This window comes from Somniosus microcephalus, chromosome 4 (assembly GCF_052327205.1).
Source record: "Somniosus microcephalus isolate GS21.2 chromosome 4, FLI_Smic_1.0, whole genome shotgun sequence".
NCBI lineage: Eukaryota > Metazoa > Chordata > Chondrichthyes > Squaliformes > Somniosidae > Somniosus > Somniosus microcephalus.
Window position 1 is genome coordinate 68,230,281 of NC_140990.1, and position 21,369 is coordinate 68,251,649.

The 21,369-nt window shown below is 46.8% G+C and overlaps 1 protein-coding gene and 1 pseudogene across 1 annotated transcript; one reads left to right on the plus strand and one right to left on the minus strand.

Annotated features, from left to right (window-relative positions):
• The window catches only part of LOC147119130 (uncharacterized), a 202,248-nt pseudogene that overhangs the window by 82,196 nt on the left and 98,683 nt on the right, over nt 1–21,369 (plus strand).
• LOC147119131 (uncharacterized) lies at nt 20,132–21,022 on the minus strand. The gene has a single exon (XM_085987058.1). The coding sequence runs from the start codon at nt 20,772–20,774 to the stop codon at nt 20,139–20,141; it is 636 nt and encodes a 211-aa protein (XP_085843184.1). The 5' UTR covers nt 20,775–21,022; the 3' UTR covers nt 20,132–20,138.

Sequence of the window (21,369 nt, forward strand, 5' to 3'; positions counted from 1 at the left end):
GACGAACAGACTGTGACTATCTTCTTGTTAAGTACTACTTCTTTGTACCGGATGGTTAATGTTTAATAAACCTGTTTTACTGATACACAATATACCTGGACCCAGAGTGGTTTGTGTAGTCACGGACACATTATTATAAGAGCTTTTGAAAGCTACATCAGTCATCGGGAAAATGCTGGAATCCATTGTTAAGGAAGTGGTATCAAGTCACTTAGAAAATCCTAACATGATTAGGCAGAGTCAACATGGTTTTATGAAAAGGAAATCATGTTTGACAAATTTATTACAGCTTTTTGAGAATGTAACTAGCAGGGTAGATAGAGGGGAACCAGTGGATGTAGTATATTTGGATTTCCAAAAGGCATTCGATAAGGTGCCACATAAAAGGTTATTACACAAGATTAGGGCTCATGGGGTTGGGGGTAATATAGCAGCATGGATAGAGGATTGGTTAACGGGCAGAAAACAGAGAGCAGGGATAAACAGATCTTTTTCAGGTTGGCAGGCTGTAACTAGTGGGGTACCGCGTGGATCAGTGTTGGGGCCTCAGCTATTTACAATCTATATTAATGAATTAGATGAAGTGACTGAGTGTAATGTATCCAAGTTTGCTGATGATACAAAGCTAGGTGGGACAGTAAGCTGTGAGGAGCCTTTGGACGTTCTGCCAATCACCTTAAACCTGTGTCCTCTGGTTCGCGAGCCTTCCGCCAATGGGAACAGTTTCCCTCATTCTACTCTGTCCAGATCCCCTCACAATTTTGAACACCATCAAATCTCCACTCAACCTTCTCTGCTCTAAGGAGAACAACCCCAGCTTCTCCACCCTCTCCACATACCTGAAGTCCCTCATCCCTGGTACCATTCTGGTCAACCTCCCCTTAACCCTCTCTGCTCTAAGGAGAACAACCCCAGCTTCTCCAGTCTCTCCACATAATTGAAGTCCCTCATCCCTGGAACCATTCTGGTCAATCTCCCCTTAACCTTCTCTGCTCTAAGAACAATCCCAGCTTATCCAGTCTCTTCACATCACTGAAGTCCCTCATCCCTGGTACCATTCTGGCCAATCTCCCCTTAACCTTCTCTGCTCTAAGGAGAACAATCCCAGCTTCTCCAGTCTCTCCACATCACTGAAGTCCCTCATCCCTGGAACCATTCTGGTAAATCTTTTCTGCAGCCTCTCTAAGGCCTTCACATCCTTTCTAAAGTGCGGTGCCCAGAATTGGACACAATAAGAAAGAAAGAAAGACTTGCACTTAGGAAAACTGCTAATGTAACACCCTTATTTAAAAAGGGCAGTAGACAGAAGGCTGGAAACTATAGACCGGTTAGCCTAACATCTGTGGTAGGTAAAATTTTGGAGTCCATTATTAAGGAGACAGTAACAGGACATTTGGATAATCATAATTTAATAGGACAAAGTCAGCATAGTTTTATGAAGGGGAAGTCATGTTTGACAAATTTGCTGGAGTTCTTTGAGGAAGTAACATATAGGGTGGATAAAGGGGAACCAGTGGATGTAGTGTATTTAGACTTCCAAAAGGCATTTGACAAGGTGCCACACAAAAGATTATTGCTTAAGATAAAAAATCATGGGATTGGGGGTAATATTCTGGCATGGATAGAGGATTGGCTATCTAACAGAGGGCAGAGAGTTGGGATAAATGGTTCGTTCTCAGACTGGCAATCAGTAACTAGTGGTGTTCCGCAGGGGTCAGTGCTGGGTCCCCAACTCTTTACAATCTATATTAACGATTTGGAGGAGGGGATCGAGTGTAACATATCAAAGTTTGCAGATGATACTAAGATGGGAGGGAAAGTAGTGAGTGAGGAGGACATAAAAAACCTGCAAGGGGACATAGACAGGCTAAGTAAGTGGGCAGAGATTTGGCAGATGGAATACAATACTGGAAAGTGTGAGGTTATGCACTTTGGCAGGAAAAATCGTAGAGCAAGTTATTATCTTAATGGCAAGAAACTTGAAAGTACTGAAGTACAAAGGGATCTGGGGGTCCTGGTGCACGAAACTCAAAAGGTTAGTATGCAGGTGCAGCAAGTGATTAAGAAGGCCAATGGAATGTTGGCTTTCATTGCTAGGGGGATAGAATATAAAAATAGGGAGGTATTGCTTCAGTTGTACAAGGTATTGGTGAGACTGCACCTGGAATACTGCGTACAGTTTTGGTGTCCATACTTAAGAAAGGACATACTTGCTCTCGAGTCAGTACAAAGAAGGTTCACTCGGTTAATCCCGGGGATGAGGGGATGGACATATGAGGAGAGGTTGAGTAGATTGGGACTCTACTCATTGGAGTTCAGAAGAATGAGAGGCGATCTTATTGAAACATATAAGATTGTGAAGGGGTTGGATCGGGTGGATGCGGGGAGGATGTTCCCGATGATGGGTGAAACTAGAACTAGGGGGCAAAATCTTAGAATAAGGGGCTGCTCTTTCAAAACTGAGATGAGGAGGAACTACTTCACTCAGAGGGTGGTAGGTCCATGGAATATGCTGCCCCAAAAAGCTGTAGAAGCTACATCATTACATAAATTTAAAACAGAAATAGACAGTTTCCTGGAAGTAAAGGGAATTAAGGGTTACGGGGAGCGGGCAGGAATTTGGACATGAGTCTAGGTTCGGATCGGTCATGGCCCTGTGGGTAGCGGAGCGGGCCCAGGGGCCGTGTAGCCTGATCCTGCTCCTATTTCGTGTGTCTAATTCTGTTAGATTCAGGAGATGGTTCTGTGATAGTGGATTGGCGATTAGGATCAGATCAGCCATGATCTTATTGAATGGCGGAGCAGGCTCGAGGGGCCGATTGGCCTACTCCTGCTCCTATTTCTTATGTTCTTATTAGAACATAAGAAATAGGAGCAGGAGTCGGCCATTGGGCCCCTCGAGCCTGCTCCGCCATTCAATGAGATCATGGCTGATCTTCTGCCTCAACTCCATTCACCGGCCCTATCGCCACATCCCTTGATGCCCTTACTAGTCAGAAATCTGTCGACTTCTGTTTTGAATATACCCAATGACTGAGCCTCCACAGCCCTCTGGGGTAGAGAATTCCAAAGATTCACCACCCTCTGTGTGAAGAAATTTCTTCTCATCTCAGCCTGAATGACCGACCCTTTATCCTGAGGCTGTGGCCCCTTGTTCTAGACTCCCCAGCCAAGGGAAACATTCTCCCAGCATCCACCCTATCAAGCCCTGTAATAATTTTGTATGCTTCAATGAGATCCCCTCTCATTCTTGAGAATACAGGTCTAGTTTACTCAATCTCTTCTCATACGACAGTCCCGCCATCCCAGGAATCAATCTCTTGAGCCTTCGTTGCACTCCCTCTATGGCAAGTATATCCTTCCTTAGGTAAGGAGACCAAAATTGTACACAGTACTCCAGGTGTGGTCTCACCAAGGCCCTATATAATTGGAGGCAGCATTGGTGCTACCTCTCCAGTGCTTTGAGGTGCACTGGAGAGGTACCACCAATGCTGCCTCCGCAAGATCCTGGAAATTCATTGGCAGGATAGACGCACCAACGTCAGTGTTCTCGCTCAGGCCAACATCCCCAGCATCGAAGCTTTGACCACGCTCGATCAGCTCCGATGGATGATTCACATTGCATGCCCGATACGAGACTCCCAAAACAAGCGCTCTACTCGGAGCTCCGGCATGGCGAGAGAGCCCCAGATGGGCAAAGGAAATGCTTCAAGGACACCCTCAAAGCCTCCTTGAAAAAGTGTAACATCCCCACCGACACCTGGGAATCCCTGGCCCAAGACCGCACAAAGTGGAGGAGAAACATCCGAGAAGGCGCCGAACACTTCGAGTCTCCGGGAGCAAGTGGAAGCCAAGCGCAGGCAGCGCAAGGAGCGCACGTCAACCCAAGCACCCCACCCACCCACCCCTTCAACCACCATCTGCCCCACCTGTGACAGAGACTGTAGGTCCCGCATAGGACTCATCAGTCACCTGCGAACTCATTTTTAACGTGGAAGCAAGTCATCCGCAGTTCCGAGGGGCTGCCCAAGAAGAAAGAAGATATAATTGGAGTAAGACTTCTTTACTCCTGTATTCAATTCCTCATCATGAAGGCCAGAATACCATATGCCTTCTTAACCGCCTTTCACGACCACCGGACGTCCCAAAGCGCTTTACAGCCAATGAAGTACTTTTGAAGTGTAATCACTGTTGTAATGTGGGAAATGCAGCAGCCAAATTGCGCACAGCAAGCTCCCACAAACAGCAATGTGATAATGATCAGATAATCTGTTTTTTCGTCATGTTGATTGAGGGATAAACATTGGGCTCAAAACACCGGGGATAACTTCTTCGAAATAGCACCACGGGATCTTTTACATCCACCTGAGGGTGCAGACGGGGGCTTCGGTTTAATGTCTCATCCATAGGACGGCACCTCTGACACTGCAGCGCTCCTTCATTACTGCCCCTCCAACAATGCGGCGCTCCCGCAGCATTGCCTCCCCCGACAGAGCGGCGCTCCCTCGGTACTGTCCCTCTGACAGTGCGGCGCTCCCACAGCACTGTCCCTCCAACATTGAGGCGGTCCCTCTGTACTGCCCCTCCGACAGTGCGGTGCTCCCTCAGCACTGCCCCTCCGACAGTGCGGCGCTCCCTCAGCACTGCCCCTCCGACAGTGCGGTGCTCCCTCAGCACTGCCCCTCCGACAGTGCGGTGCTCCCTCAGCACTGCCCCTCCGACAGTGCGGCGCTCCCTCAGCACTGCCCCTCCGACAGTGCGGCACTCCCTCAGTACTGCCCCTCCGACAGTGCGGCGCTCCCTCAGTACTGCCCCTCCGGCATTGCGGCACTCCCTAAGTACTGCCCCTCCGACAGTGCGGCGCTCCCTCAGTACCGCCCCTCCGACAGTGCGGCACTCCCTCAGCACATAAGAACATAAGAACATCAGAAATAGGAGCAGGAGTAGGCCAATCGGCCCCTCGAGCCTGCTCCACCATTCAATAAGATCATGGCTGATCTGATCCTAACCTCAAATCTACTATCACTCTACATCCCACCTGAGCCCATGTGATCTCCTGGGAGAGGCGAAAAACCAGATAAAAAACCCAATGGCCAATTTGGGAGAAAAAAATCTGGGAAATTCCTCTCCGACCCATCTAGGCGATCGAAACTCGTCCAGGAGATCACTGTCCCTATATTTTCTACAGTACTTACCTTCTGTAAAAGGTGATCTCCACCCCAGCCAGGAACAGGAATAGAACCATTTCCTGAAATCTAACACAGAATTAGAACACAAGAAGTAGGAGCAGAACCAGGCTACACGGCCCCTGGGCCTGCTCCGTTACCCACAGGGCCATGAGCGTTCCGAACATAGACTCATGTCCAATTTCCTGCCTGCTCCCCGTAACCCCTAATTCCCTTTACTTCTAAGAAACTGTCTATTTCTGTTTTAAATTTATGTAATGATGTAGCTTCTACAGCTTTTGGGGCAGCATATTCCATGGACCTACTACCCCCTGAGTGAAGAAGTTTCTCCTCATCTCAGTTTTGAAAGAGCAGCCCCTTATTCTAAGATTATGCCCCCTAGTTCTAGTTTCACCCATCATTGGGAACATCCTCACCACATCCACCCGATCAAGCCCCTTCACAATCTTATATGTTTCAATAAGATCGCCTCTCATTCTTCTGAACTCCAATGAGTAGAGTCCCAGTCTACTCAACCTCTCCTCATATGTCCACCCCCTCATCCCCGGGATTAACCGAGTGAACCTTCTTTGTACTGACTCGAGAGCAAGTATGTCTTTTCTTAAGTATGGACACCAAAACTGTATGCAGTATAAGGAATAGGAGCAGGAGTAGGCCATTCGGCTCCTTGAGCCTGCTCCGCCATTCAATAAGATCATGGCTGATCTGATCTTGGCCTCAACTCCACTTTCCCGCGCTCTCCCCATAACCCTTGACTCCCTTGTAGTTCAAGCATCTGTCAATCTCAGCCTTGAATATATTCAATGACTCCGCCTCCACAGCTCTCTGGGGCAGAGAATTCCAAAGATTCACGACCCTCTGAGAGAAGAAATTCCTCCTCATCTCTGTCTTAAAAGGGTGACCCCTTATTCTGAAACTATGCCCCCTGGTTCTAGATTCCCCCACGTGGGGAAACATCCTCTCCGCATCCACCCTGTCAATCCCCCTCAAAATCTTATGTTTCAATAAGATCACCTCTCATTCTTATAAACTCCAATGAGTATCGGTCCAACCTGCTCAACCTTTCTTCATAAGACAACCCCTTCATCTCAGGAATTAACCTAGTGAACCTTTTCTGAACTGCCTCCAATGCAAGTATATCCCTCCTTAAATGAGGAGACCAAAACTGTACGCAGTACTCCAGGTGTGGTCTCACCAACGCCCTGTACAGGTGTAGCAAGACTTCCCTACTTTTATACTCCAACCCCCTTTGCAATAAAGGCCAACGTTCCATTTGCCTTCCTAATTACTTGCTGTACCCACATGCTAACTTTTTGTCTTTCATGTAGGAGGACACCAGATCCCTCTGAGCTGTAGCATTCTGTAGTCTCTCTCCATTTAAATAATATTTTGCTTTTCTATTCTTCCTACCAAAGTGGATAACCTCACATTTTCCCACATTATACTCCATCTGCCAAATTTTTGCCCACTCATTTAACCGATCTCTATCCCTTTGCAGACTCTGTGTCCTCCTCACAACTTACTTTCCCACCTACCTTTGTATCCAGCAAATTTGGCTACAGTACGCTCGGTCCCTCCATCCAAGTCAGTAATATAGATTGTAAATAGTTGAGGCCCCAGCACTGATCCCTGTGGCACCCCACTAGTTACAGTTTGCCAACCTGAAAATGACCCATTTATCCCGACTCTCTGTTTTCTGTTAGTTAGCCAATCCTCTATCCATGCTAATATATTACCCCCAACCCCGTGAGCTCTTATCTTGTGCAGTAACCTTTTATGTGGCACCTTATCGAATGCCTTCTGGAAATCCAAATACACCACATCTACTGGTTCCCCTTTATCCACCCTGCTCATTACATCCTCAAAGAACTCCAGCAAATTTGTCAAACATGATTCCCCTTTCATAAAACCATGCTGACTCTGCTTGACTATATGATGATTTTCTAAATGCCCTGCTATCACTTCCTTAATGGGACAAGTTAAGAACCAAAAGATGACACTAGATGAAGTGTAAATGGAAATGGCAGCTGCCATGTGAGAGAGAGAAAAAAAAAATGAAAGAAAGAGATAGGGGCCGAGGTTATGGCCTGAAATTGTTGAACTCGATGTTGAGTCCAGAAGGCTGTAAAGTGCCTAATCGAAAGAGGAGCTGCTGTTCCTCAAGCTTACGTTGAGCTTCATTGGAACAGTGTAAGAGGCCGAGGTCAGAGTGGGAGTAGAGCGGAGAATTAGTGACAGGTGACCGGAAGCTCGGGGTCACCCTTACGGACTGAACGGAGGTGTTCTGCAAAGCCGTCGCCCAATCTGCATTTGGTCTCCCCAATGTAGAGGAGAATTAAAGTGACAGGCTAATCTAATTGAATTTTTTGATGAAGTAACAGGGAGGATCGATGAAGGGAATGCAATGGATGTTGTCTACGTGGATTTTCAGAAGGCGTTTGACAAAGTACCACATAGAAGGCTGGTTAACAAAATTGAGGCTCATGGAATAGGTGGGTCAGTGACAGCTTGGATAAGGAATTGGCTTAAGTACAGAAAACAGCGAGTTGTGGTAAATGGCTGTTTTTCAGACTGGAGGATGGTAGACAGTGGTGTTCCCCAAGGGTCAGTGCTGGGGCCACTGCTTTTTTTGATATATATAAATGACCTGGATATTGGAATACAGCGTAGAATTTCTAAATTTGCCGATGTCACCAAACTTGGGGGTGTGGCAAACAGTGAGGATGAAAACAATCGACTAAAACAGGTCATAGAAAGGCTAGTAGTATGGGCAGACAAGTGGCAGATAGAATTAAATACAGAGAAGTGTGTGGTGATGCATTTTGGCAGAAGGAACAGGGAGAGGCAATATACACTTAATGGCACAGTTTTAAAGAGTGTGCAGGGACAGAGGGACCTGGGAGTTAATGTGCATAGGTCCCTGAAGGTAACGGGACATATTGAGAGAGTGGTTAGCAAAGCATATGGGATCTTGGGCTTCATAAATAGAGATATTGAGTACAAAAGTAGAGAAGTTATGCTGAACCTTTATACAGTGCTGGTTAGGCCACAACTGGAGTATTGTGTCCAGTTCTGGTCACCACACTTTAGGAAGGATGTGAAAGCCCTTGGGAGGGTGCAGAGGAGATTTACCAGAATGGTTCCGGGGATGGGGGATGTTAGCTACAAGGGCAGGTTGGAGAAGCTGGATTTGTTTTCATTAGAGCAAAGGAGGTTGAGGGGAGATTTGATAGAGGTGTACAAGATTATGACGGGTTTGGATAGGCTAGACGGGGAAAGGCTGTTCCCACTAGTTGATGGTACAAGGACTAGGGGACACAGATTTAAGGTTTTGGGCAAGAGATACAAGGGGGATATGAGGGAAAACTTTTTAACGCAGCGAGTGGTGAGGACCTGGAACTCGCTGCCGACAGAAGTGTTGGAAGCGGAGACACTCAATGTTTTCAAGGGGAGACTGGATAGGCACTTGAGGGAAATAAACTTGCAGGGCTACGGGGATAGAGCGGGGGAATGGGACTGACTGGATTGTGCTACAGAGAGCCGGCACGGACTCGATGGGCCGAATGGCCTCCTGTGCCGTTATGACTCTATGAGACCGCATCGTGAGCAGCGAATACACTTTACTAAATTGCAAGAAGTACAAGTAAATCGCTGTTTCACCTGGAAGGAGTGTTTGGGGCCCTGGACCGGGGGAAGGGAGGAGGTAAAAGGGCAGGTGTTGCATCTCCTGCACTTGCACAGGAAGGTACCGGGTGAAGGGGAAGGGGTGTTGGGGGTGATAGAGGAGTGGACCAGGGTGTCGCGGAGGGAGCGGTCCCTTCGGAATGCTGAAAGGGGAGGTGAGGGGAAGATGTGTTTGGTGGTGGGATCACGCTGGAGGTGGCGGAAATGGCGGAGGATGATCCGTTGAATGTGGAGGCTGGTGGGGTGAAAGGTGAGCACAAGGAGAACCCTATGGTGGTTCTGGGAGGGAGGGGAAGGGGTGAGAGCAGAAGTGAGGGAAATAGAACGGACTACACTACATCTACTGGTTCCCCGTTATCCATCCTGCTCGTTACATCCTCAAAGAACGCTAATAAATTTGTCAAACACGATTTCCCTTTCATATAACCATGTTGACTCTGCTTGACTGTATTATGATTTTCTAAATGTCCGGTTACTACTTCCTGAATTATGGATTCCAGCATCTTCCCAGTGACAGATGTTAGGCTAACTGGCCTATAGTTTCCTGCTATCTGTCTCCCTCCTTTCTTGGATATGGGCGTTACATTTGCAGTTTTCCAATCTGCTGGAACCTTTCCAGGGTCTAGGGAATTTTGGAAGATTACAACCAATGTATCCACTATCTCTGCAGCCACTTCTTTTAAGACCCCAGGATGCAGGCCATCAGGTCCAGGGGACTTGTCAGCCTGTCGTCCCATTAGTTTGCCTAGTACTTTTTCTCTAGTGATAGTGATTGTTTTAAGTTCCTCCCTCCCTTTTGCCCCTTGATTTTCCACTATTATTGGGATGCTTTTAGTGTCTTCTCCCATGAAGACTGATACAAAATATTTGTTCAAAGTCTCTGCCATTTCCTTGTTTCCCATTAATAATTTCCCAGTCTCATGCTCTAAGGGACCAACGTTTACTTTAGCTACTCTCTTCCTTGTTATATACTTGTATAAGCTCTTACTGTCTTTTTTTTATTTAGTTTACTCTCAATCAATTTTCTCCCTCTATTATTCGCTCTCTATTTTTTTTTTGTCAACCTTTGCAAGTCTCTAAAAAAAAAATTCCAATCTTCTGGCCTACCACTAATCTTCACAACATTGTATGCCTTTCCTTTCAATTTGATACCCTCCTTAACTTCCTTAGTTCATCCTTCTCAGAGTCTTTCTCACTGGAATATATCTTTGCTGAGAGTTATGAAATATCTCCTTAAAAGTCTGCCACTGCTTATCTACCGTCTTACCTTTAAATCTATTTTCCCAGTCCACTTTAGCCAACTCTGTCATCAAACCCTTGTAATTGCCTTTATTTAAGTTTAAGACACTAGTTTCAGACCCAAGTTTCTCACCCTCAAACTGAATGTGAAATTCTATCATGTAATGAGCAGGTTCCCTAGAGGATCCTTTACTATGAGATCATTAATTAATCCTGTCTCATTACACATTACCAGATCTAAAATAGCCTGTTCCCTGGTGGGTTCCACAACATATTGTTCCAAGAATCTGTCCTGAATACACTCTATGAACTCGTCCTCAAGGCTACCTTTGCCAATTTGATTTGTCCAATCTATATGAAGATTAAAATCACCCACGATTATTGCAGGATCTTTCTTACAAGCCCCCATTATTTCTTGATTTATACCCTGTCCTACAGTGTAGCTACTGTTAGGGGGCCTGTAGACCACTCCCACCAGTGACTTCTTTCCATTATTATTTCTTATCTCCACCCAAACTGATTCTACATCTGGACCTTCCAAGCCAAGATCATTTCTCACCACTGTATGGATCTCATCCTTTATTAACAGAGCTACTCCACCTCCTTTTCCTTTCTGCCTATCCTTCCAAAATGTCAAATACTCCTGAATATTCAGTTCCCAGCCTTGGTCACCTTGTAACCATGTCTTTGTAATGGCAATCAGATTATAACTATTTATTTCTATTTGTGCCATCAACTCATCTATCTTGTTACGAATGCTGCATGCATTCAGATAAAGAGCCTTTAATTTTGTCTTTTTACCATTTTCCCTACTCTGACCTTATTTGCTGGTACACTCTTATGCTTGTACACTCTGTCCCTTCCTGTCACACTCTGGTTATCATTACCCCTATCGCTACCCTGCACTATTGCCTTGTCCTTTCGCTTTAACTTTCTAGGTTTCCCCTCACCTGAACCCTCCCCCCCCCCACTATTTTGTTTAAAGCCCTATCTATAGCCCTAGTTATTCGATTCGCCAGGACACTGGTCCCCGCATGCTTCAAGTGAAACCCGTCCCAACGGAACAGCTCCCTCTTTCCCCAGTACCGGTGCCAGTGCCCCATGAATTGAAACCCATTTCTCCCACACCAATCCCTGAGCCACACATTCAAATCTCAACTCATTGAAACTCATAAAATTCTGACAGGACTGGACAGACTAGATGCTGGAAGGATGTTCCCGATGGTCGGGGAGTCCAGAACCAGGGGTCACAGTCTAAGGATAAGGGGTAGGCCATTTAGGACAGAAATTAGGAGGAATTTCTTCACCCAGAGAGTGGTGAACCTGTGGAATTCTCTACCACAGAAGGCAGTTGAGGCCAATACATTAAATATATTCAAGAAGGAGTTGGATATATTTCTTAAGGCTAAAGGGATCAAGGTGTATGGGGAGAAAGCAGGGACCGGGTACTGAATTTGGATGTTCAGCCATGATCGCATTGAATGGCAGAGCAGGCTCAAGGGGCCGAATGGCCTACTCCTGCTCCTATCTTCTATGTTTCTATGTTTCTGATCTTATTGACCCTATGCCAATTTGCTCGTGGTTCACATAGTAATCCAAAGATTACTTTGTGGTTCTGCTTTTTAAATTAGCCCCTAGCTGCTCGTACTCCCTCAGTAGAACATCTTTCTTAGTCCTACCTATGTTGCTGGTACCTGTGTGGACCACCACAACTGGATCCTTCCCCTCCCACTGCAAGTTCCTCTCCAGCCCAGAGGAGATGTCCTTAACCCTGGCACCGGGCAGGCAACATAGCCTTCGGGACTCACGCTCTCGGCTACAGAGAACAGTATCTATCCCCCTAACTATACTGTCCCCTACCACTACTACATTCCTTTTTACTCCCCCAACTTGAATGGCCCCCTGTACCATGGTGCTGTGGTCAGTTTGCTCATCCTCCCTGCAGTCCCTGCTCTCGTCCACCCAGGCTGCAAGAACCTCGTACCTGTTGGACAAGTGCAAGGGCTGAGGCTCCTCCAATGCTAACTTCTGAATCCCCATACCTGCCTCACTCATAGTCACACCCTCCTGTCCCTGACCACGGACCAAATCTGAAGGATTTAACCTAAGGGGTATGACTGCCTCCTGGAACAAAGTGTCCAGGTAACTTCCTCCCTGATGTATCGCAGTGTCCGAAGCTCGGACTCCAGCTCATCAACTCTGAGCCGAAGTTCCTCGAGCTGCAGACACTTCTGGTCACCACACATTAGGAAGGATGTGAAGGCCCTTGAGAGGGTGCAGAGGAGATTTACCAGAATGGTTCCGGGGATGGGGGATCTTAGCTACAAGGACAGGTTGGAGAAGCTGGATTTGTTTTCATTAGGGCAAAGGAGGTTGAGGGGTGATTTGATGGAGGTGTACAGGATTATGACGGGTTTGGATAAGCTAGACGGGGAAAGGCTGTTCCCACTAGTTGATGGTACAAGGACTAGGGGACACAGATTTAAGGTTTTGGGCAAGAGATACAGGGGGGATGTGAGGAAAAACTTTTTTACGCAGCCACTGGTGAGGACCTGGAATTCGCTGCCGACGGAAGTGGTGGAAGCGGAGACACTCAATGTTTTCAAGGGGAGACTGGATAGGCACTTGAGGGAAATAAACTTGCAGGGCTACGGGGAGAGAGCGGGGGAATGGGACTGACTGGATTGCTCTACAGAGAGCTGGCACGGACTCAATGGGCCGAATGGCCTCCTTCTGTGCCTCTATGACTCTATGTGGTTGCTGTGGATCACACTGGGGTCCACCAGCTCCCACATGCTACAGCTGCAACACATCACCTGCCCTGCCATCTGTATTGCATTTTATTTAACTAATTAGGTTTAAGTTTTGAAACACCCAATTGTCTATTAATAGTTTTTAATCTAGTTAATAACCTTGGTTAATTTATTACATTTAGTTATATGCTTTAGGTGTTTACTGTAACTTGGCCCACAGTCCTAATTAAACCCTAGCTGTTTATATTTTTTACGTATCGAGTAGCACCTCTTACCCCCACCTCATCGAATTCGCTCACTCACCCAATTCCCGAGTTAAGTACTCTGTAGAAGCAGTACTCCGTGGAACTGGACTCCATGCTACTTACCTCCCAAACATTTCTCCTTCCGCAGTCAAAAGGCCGATGAATTTCAGGTCCTGGTGAATGGAGTGACTCTCTGAGATCTTGATGTGAAGTTTGGTTTGAGTTTCCCCGTCTGTCAATCCTGCCCTTCTCACAGCCTGTGAAAGGAGTTTACAAAATCCATCACTGAGAGTCCAGGACAGGAATTGACAACATTCTCTCCTCCTGCTCCCTGTCCCAAGGGGGCCGCGCATGCGCCGCACTGCACACTCGGCCTCTCAAGATGGCGGCCGTTGAGCCGGGCCTGTCACCGGGAGAAAGCCCCGCAGCCGCCGCCCCGCTCGGGGCAAATGCGGGACCTGTAGGTTCTTATTCGGGGGCTTGAGGCCTACACCGGGTGTTTTTCAAGCCTCCCTGCTGGTTCCATTGCTCCGCTGCGCCCCCCCCGCCTCCCCGCTCCGGAATCTTCTCTCCACCTTCCGCCGCCATCACCCGACTGGCGGCACTGACTGCGCACGCGTGAGACCCACTCACACACCGCGCCTGCGCACCAGGCTCCTGCAGCATTGATAGGGCCTATTCTACCGCGCGGAGCATTCTGGGTAACAGCCGCCGCCATTGTCTCAGGCGGCCGAGGAGCGCAGAGATACATTTAGAACAAGCAATAGGAGGAGGAGGAGAAAATCAATGAAAGTTGATTCCTGTGATTTCAGACACCGGGATGAGCCGCGCGTCGTCCATTGGAGCAATGCTCGGATACACTCAGCGCATGGGCAACTAGCACAATTTTAGAAAGGGTTAGAAGATGAGATTAAATTGTTATAGTTTATTATTCTATTGAAAAAATTAAGTGGATGATTAGCATGGGTTAGATAGAGATTAAGACTCCCTCCGCAGTGTCCCATTAAACACTCCCAGGACAGGTACAGCAGGGATGAGATACAGAATACAGATACAGAATACAGCTCCCTCTACATTCATGGGATGTGGGCGTCGCTGGCAAGGCCAGCATTTATTGCCCATCCCTTATTGCCCTTGAGCAGGTAGTGGTGAGCTGCCTTCTTGAACCGCTGCAGGTGAAGGTACTCCCACAGTGCTGTTAGGCAGGAAGTTCCAGGATTTTGATCCAGTGACGATGAAGGTTTAGTGATATATTTCCAAGTCAGGATGGTGTGTGACTTGGAGGGGAACTTGCGGGTGGTGATGTTCCCATGTGCCTGCTGCCCTTGTTCTTCCAAGTGGTAGATGTCGCGGGTTTGGGAGGTGCTGCCGAAGAAGTATTGGTGAGTTGCTGCAGTGCATCTTGTAGATGGTACACACTGCAGCCACAGTGCACCGGTGGTGCAGCGAGTTAATATTTAAGGTGGCGGATGGGGTGCCAATCAAGCGGGCTGCTTTGTCCTGGATGGTGTCAAGCTTCTTGAATGTTGTTGGAGCTGCACTCATCCAGGCAAGTGGAGAGTATTCCATCACACTCCTAACTTGTGCCTTGTAAATGGTGGAAAGGCTTTGGGGAGTCAGGAGGTGAGACACTTGCCACAAGATACCCAGCCTCTGACCTTTGGAATTCTCTTCCCCAGAGAGCTGTTGAGGCTGGGTCATTGAGTGTGTTTAAAGTGTTCCTCTTATCCAGGTGTGATAAGGCAGTGTGCAGTACAGTGGCGATGGCATCATCCTTAGATCTTTTTGGGCGGTAAGCAAATTGGAGTGGGTCCAGTGTGTCAGTTAGTAAGGAGTTGATGTGGGTTTTGACCAGTCTCTCAAAGCACTTCATGATGACAGAAGTGAGTGCTATGGGGCGGTAGTCGTTTAAACAGGTTACTTTTGTTTTTTTGGGGACTGGAATAACCGATGTCATCTTGAAGCGGGTGGGGACTACAGACTGGTACAGTGAACGGTTGAATATATCCGTAAACACGGCTGCCAGCTGGTCAGCGCATGCTCTAAGGACACGCCCAGGGATTCCATCTGGACCGGGTGCTTTGTGGGTGTTCACTTTCTTAAAGGTCTTGCTCACGTCAGCCACGGAGATTGAGAAGACCCGGTCGTCCTGAGCCGCGGGCACCCTTGTAACAGGCCAGTTGTTGTTGGCCTCAAACCAGGCGTAAAAAGTGTTAAGTTTGTCCGGGAGAGAGGCATTGCTGGGCATGACACAGCTGGGTTTCCCTTTGTAGTCTGTAATAGATTGTAGTCCACTCCACATCCTTTGTGAATCTGAGCTATGATAGTGTGACTCCACTTTATCCGTGTATTGTCTTTTTGCATTTTTGATGGTTTTTCTTAGCTCGTACTTTGATTTCTTGTACTCATCTATGTCCCCAGAGTTGAATGCGATGGACCGTGTTTTTAGCATAGCACGGATATCGCCATTTACCCATGGTTTCTGGTTGGGAAATGTTCGTACAACAATCCTCGGAACAACGTCATCTATGCACTTGCTTATGAAACTAATGACTGAATCTGTATATGTGTTGATGTCATTGTCCGAGGCATTCCGGAACATATCCCAGTCAGAGCAATCAAAACAGTCTTGTAACATAGCGTCTGATTGATCCGACCAGCATTGTAGAGATCCCATCACAGGCTTTTCCTGTTTCAGTTTCTGCCTATAGGTGGGTAGCAGCAGGATGGAGTCGTGATCTGATTTGCCGAAGGGAGGGCGGGAGAGGGCCTTGTATCCATCCCGGAACGGAGTGTAAATGTGATCTAGTCTGTTCTTGGCTCGCGTTGGGCAGGTGATATGCTGATGGTATTTAGGCAGTACTTTCTTCAGATTGGCTTTGTTGAAATCGCCAGCCACGATGAATGCAGCCTCTGGATGGGAAGTTTCAAGCCTGCTAATGATCCCATACAGCTTGTTTAGTGCCCTATTTGCGTCGGCCTGTGGTGGAATATACACCGCTGTAATGATCACGGATGAGAACTCTCTCGGGAGGTAGAAGGGTCGGCATTTGATCATCAGGTGTTCAAGATCGGGTGAACAAGAAGACGTAAGTAGTTCCACATCGGAACACCAAGAATTGTTGATCATGAAGCATACTCCAGCCCCTCTATTCTTCCCCAAGTCCTTTGTTCGGTCTAGCCGGTGAATGTTGAATCCCTCTGGTTGAATGGCCGAAGCCGCTATCGATGGATCAAGCCAAGTCTCAGTGAAAATCAAGATGTTGCAGTTCTTAATGTCTCGCTGGAAGGTGAGCCTCCCCCTGAGTTCGTCCCGCTTATTGTCCAGTGACTGCACATTCACCAGGAGAATACTCGGAAGGGGGGGGCGGTGTTCAGATCGCCTCAGCTTCACTAATGCACCTGCTCGTCTGCCCCGCTTGCGCCATCGTCGCTTCCTGATCACAGGAATGAAGTCAGGTAAGCAGGTGGGAGGGTAGATGGTAGTAGCAGCAGAATCCCAGTTCGAAAAATCGGGGGTTGGTCCAATAACTCCGGATGATCTTATGTCCAGAAGTGATTGACGGTCGTAGCGGATAAATGAAGAAACAGTACTTACAAAATTGTTTAACAATAACAATAAAATAATAAATAAAGTGGAAAGTTGTGGACGAGCTCGTAAAACAGCAGCTACCCTCATGAGCCATACAGGTCAGTTAAACAGTAGAATATTTAAAAAAAACAACTAAACTACTAATACTAAAACTAGAATTCTAAATACTAAATAGTAGAATACTAAAAAACTAACAGTACAATATATTAAAATACAACATTAAATACATTAAATACATTAAATACAACATTAAAATACCAGTTGGGGAGGAGCTCGTAAAACAGCAGCCATACAGGTCAGTTAAACAGTAGCATATTTAAAAAAAACGAAATTACTAATACTAAAACTAGAGTGCTAAATACTAAACAGTAGAATACTAAAAACTAACAGTACGATATATTAAAATACAATATTAAATACATTAAATACAATATTAAAATACCAGTTGGGGAGGAGCTCATAAAACAGCAGCCATACAGGTCAGCGCTGATGTCACTGATTGTTTAAAAAGGGAGAAAGGGATAGACTGAGTAATTACAGGCCAGTCAGCCTAACATCGGTGGTGGGAAAATTATTGGAAAAAATTCTGAGGGACAGGATAAATCTTCATTTAGAAAGACATGGATTAATCAGGGACAGTCAGCATGGATTTGTTGAGGGGAGGTCGTGTCTGACTAACTTGGTTGCATTTTTTGAGGTAAGAAGGAGGGTCGATGAGGGGAGTGCGTTTGATGTAGTCTATATGCATTTTAGCAAGGCTTTTGATAAGGTCCCGCATGGCAGACTGGTCACGAAAGTAAAAACCCATGGGATCCAAGGCAAAGTGGCAAGTTGGATCCAAAATTGGCCCAGAGGCAGGAAACAGAGGGTAATGGTCGAAGGGGGTTTTTGTGACGGGAAGGCTGTTTCCAGTGGGGTTCCGCAGGGCTCAGTACTGGGTCCTTCGCTTTTTGTGGTATATATCAATGATTTGGACTTGAATGTAGGAAGTATGATTAAGAAGTTTGCAGATGATGCAAAAATTGGCCGTGTGGTTGATAATGAAGAAGAAAGCTGCAGACTGCAGGAAGATATCAATGCACTGGTCAGTGGCAAATGGAATTCAATCTGGAGAAGTATGAGGTAATGCATTTGGGGAGGGCTAACAAGGCAAGGGAATACACTATAAATGGTAGGACACTGAGAAGTGTAGAGAATCAGAGGGACCTTGGAGTGCATGTCCACAGATCCCTGAAGGTAGCAGGACAGGTAGATAAGGTGGTTAAGACAGCACATGGGATACTTGCCTTTATTAGCTGAGGCATAGAATATAAGAGCAGGGAGGTTATGTTTGAACTGTATAAAACATTAGTTAGGCCGCAGTTAGAATATTACATGCAGTTCTGGTCACCACATTAAAGGAAGGATGTGATTGCACTTAGAGAGGGTGCAGAGGAGATTTATGAGGATGTTGCCTGGGCTGGGGAATTTTAGCTATGAGGAAAGGCTGGATAGGCTGGGGTTGTTTTCCTTGTAATGGAGGGGGCTGAGGGGAGACCTAATTGAGGTGTATAAAATTATCAGAGGCCTACATAGAGTGGACAGGAAGGACCTATTTCCCTTAGCAGTGAGGTCAATAACCAGGGGGATAGATGTAAAGTAATTGGTCAGAAGTTTAGAGGTGATTTGAGGAGAATTTTTTTTCACCCAGAGGGTTGTGAGCGTCTGGAACTCACTGCCTGAAAGGGTGGTAGAGGCAAAGACCCTCATCACATTTAAAAAGTACTTGGATATGCACTTGAAGTGCCGTAACCTACAAGGCTACGGAGGATAGAATGTCCCATTCCCCAGGCACGGACATCCAGCACCTCGATCACAGCAACAATTCACAAAACAATGGCAATATAACTTGGAGCAGAGACGGTTAAGTGGAGCTGTGATGGAGGTGCTCAAAATTATGAGGGGTTTTGATTGAGCAAACAAGGAGAAGCTGTTGTCACTGGCAGGAGGGTCGGTAACGAGAGGACACAGATTTCAGATCATTGGCAAAAGAATCTAGAGAGGAAATGAGGAGACTTTTTTTACAAAGTGAATTGTGATGATCTGGAATGCACTGCCTGAATGGGTGGTGGAATCAGATTCAATAGTAACTTTCCAAAGGGAATTGGATATATAGTAAAAGCAGAAATTTGCAGGGCTGTGGGGAAAGAGCAGGGCAGTGGGGCTAATTGCATCGCTCTTTCAGAGAGCCGGCACCAGCACGATGGGCCGAAAGGCATCCTACTGTGCTCTATGATTCTACAACATCAGCTTCTCTCTGCTCACTAGTACTGAGAGAACAGGGAATAATCTTTAAATCCAGCCCAGTTATTGGGGGCTCTTAACATTAACAAGCCCCAGTTGCCTGAATTAACATGGTTCAGTCCTGGATGTGATTAAAGGCATCGGAAACAGTGGAATCGACCCACCGCAGTCACACTGTGGACACTCTGGTGTGTCAGCGGGTGGGATACACCAGGGAATCCCTTTCCACACACTGAGGTTGACTCTAATGATCAGGAGTCCTAGGGTTTCGGATACCCGATAATCAAGCTCACAAGAACACAAATTGTCTCTCCAGGCTTTATTAAGATGCTGCATAACACAGATCGGGCGATAATTCCCTCAATCTGGAGAATAGAAGTACAGTGGATTCACGCGCGATCTTCTCGAGTCTGTTCCAACTGACAACGGCTTAAGTGGCCTGTTCTTATACACAAGCTCGGTTACCGCTCAGGAAATGGGATTGTTTGGACCCGTCTGTTGACCGCCTCCTGAACTCCTGCTAACTCAGGGAATTTAGTCCACCTGTGACCAGACTATAACCACAAATCCGTCTGGTTATAACACCTATACGGTCCATGAGGTTATTATTAGATTCACACCCAAACATTGCGCCTTTACTTGTCTGGCACTTCATCCCATAACACAGGTACAGGGGCTCAGTAATGTTTCATTCTTTAGAAAAAGACAAAGTACAACAACATACTGGTCAGCTTAACAGAATCTCTTCATATTTATGGGGCCATAAATATAAAAGTCACTAATAAATCTATGAGGGAATTCAGAAGAAACTTTTTTATCCAGAGAATGGTGAGAATGGGGAACTCGCTACCACAGGGAGTAGTTGAGGTGAACAGCACAGATGGATTTATGAGGAAGCCACACAAGGGAGAAAGGAATGGGAGGATGTGTTGATCGGGTTAATTGAAGTAGGCGGGGTGTGGGGCATAAACACTGGCATGGACCAGTTGGGCCGAATGGCCTATTTCTGTGATGTACATTCTATGTAACACCATGAACTGTCAAAAGAAGGGAATCATCAGCACAACAGTCTTAAAGATTAAACAGAAGTACAAGAATTTATAAAACATTCACCCATTCCGCGTTCATGTCACCCCAGATGTCACAGGGCCCTGTGCTACAGAACAGTGTAAACTCGCTGGTGTGTCAGTAGGTGGGATGACCGAGTGAATCCTTTGCCACACACGGAGCAGGTGAATGGTCTCTTTCCTTCTTTCTCCAGCTGGTGTCTCTTCAGGTCCTTCAACCATTTAAAGCTCTTACCACAGTCAGAACAGTGAAATGGTCTCTCATCAGTGTGAACTTGCTGGTGTCTCAACAGGAAGGATGACTGAGTGAATCCCTTCTCACACACGGAGCAGGTGAACGGCCTCTCCCCAGTGTGAACTCGCTGGTGTCTGTTCAAAATCCCAGCGCTTTTAAAGCTCATTCCAGAGACAGAACATGTAAATGGTCTCTGATCGAAGTGAACTCGCTGGTGTACCTTCAGATCCCCAGAGGTTTTAAAGCTCTTCCCACAAACAGAACATGTAAATGGTCTCTCATCGGTGTGAATTCGCTGGTGTTGCTTCAGATCCTCAAAGGTTTTAAAGCTCTTCCCACAGTCAGAACATTTAAATGGTCTCTCATCAGTGTGAACACGCTGGTGTCTCAACAGTTGGGATGACTGCGTGAATCCCTTCCCACACACGGAGCAGGTGAACGGTCTCTTTCCTGCTCTCTCCAGCTGGTGTCCCTTCAGCTCCTGGAACATTTGAAAGCTTTTCCCACAGTCGGAATGTTTCACCGGCCTCTCCCTAGTGTGAACTCGCTGGTGTGCCAGCAGATTCGAGGACCGAGTGAATCTCTTCCCACACACGGAGCAGGTGAACAGAATCTCTCCTGCTCTCTCCAGCTGGTGTCTCTTCAGATCCTGGGACCTTTTAAATCTCTTCCCACTGTCAGAACATTTAATCGGTCTCTCATCACTGTGAACAAGCTGGTGTCTCAGGAGGGTGGCAGAATGAGGGAATCACTTCAAAAACACGGAGCAGGTCAAAGGTCTCTCATCAATGTGGACAAGCTGGTGTCTCAGCAGCATGGAGGGTGCAATTAATCCCTTCCCACACACGGAGCGGGTTAAAGGTCTCTCCCTAGTGTGATCTTGCTGGTGTATCATCGGAACGGATGACTGAGTGAATCCCTTCCACACACGGGGCCCGGATTTCCCCCAGTGTGCAGGCACTGGTGTCGCTTCAGGTAATTGTAGATTCTAAAGCTCTTTCAGAACATTTAAAAGGTCTCTCATCAGTGTGAACTCACGGGGGTGCCAGCAGATTCAAGGAGCAATTGAATCAGGTCCTGATGAA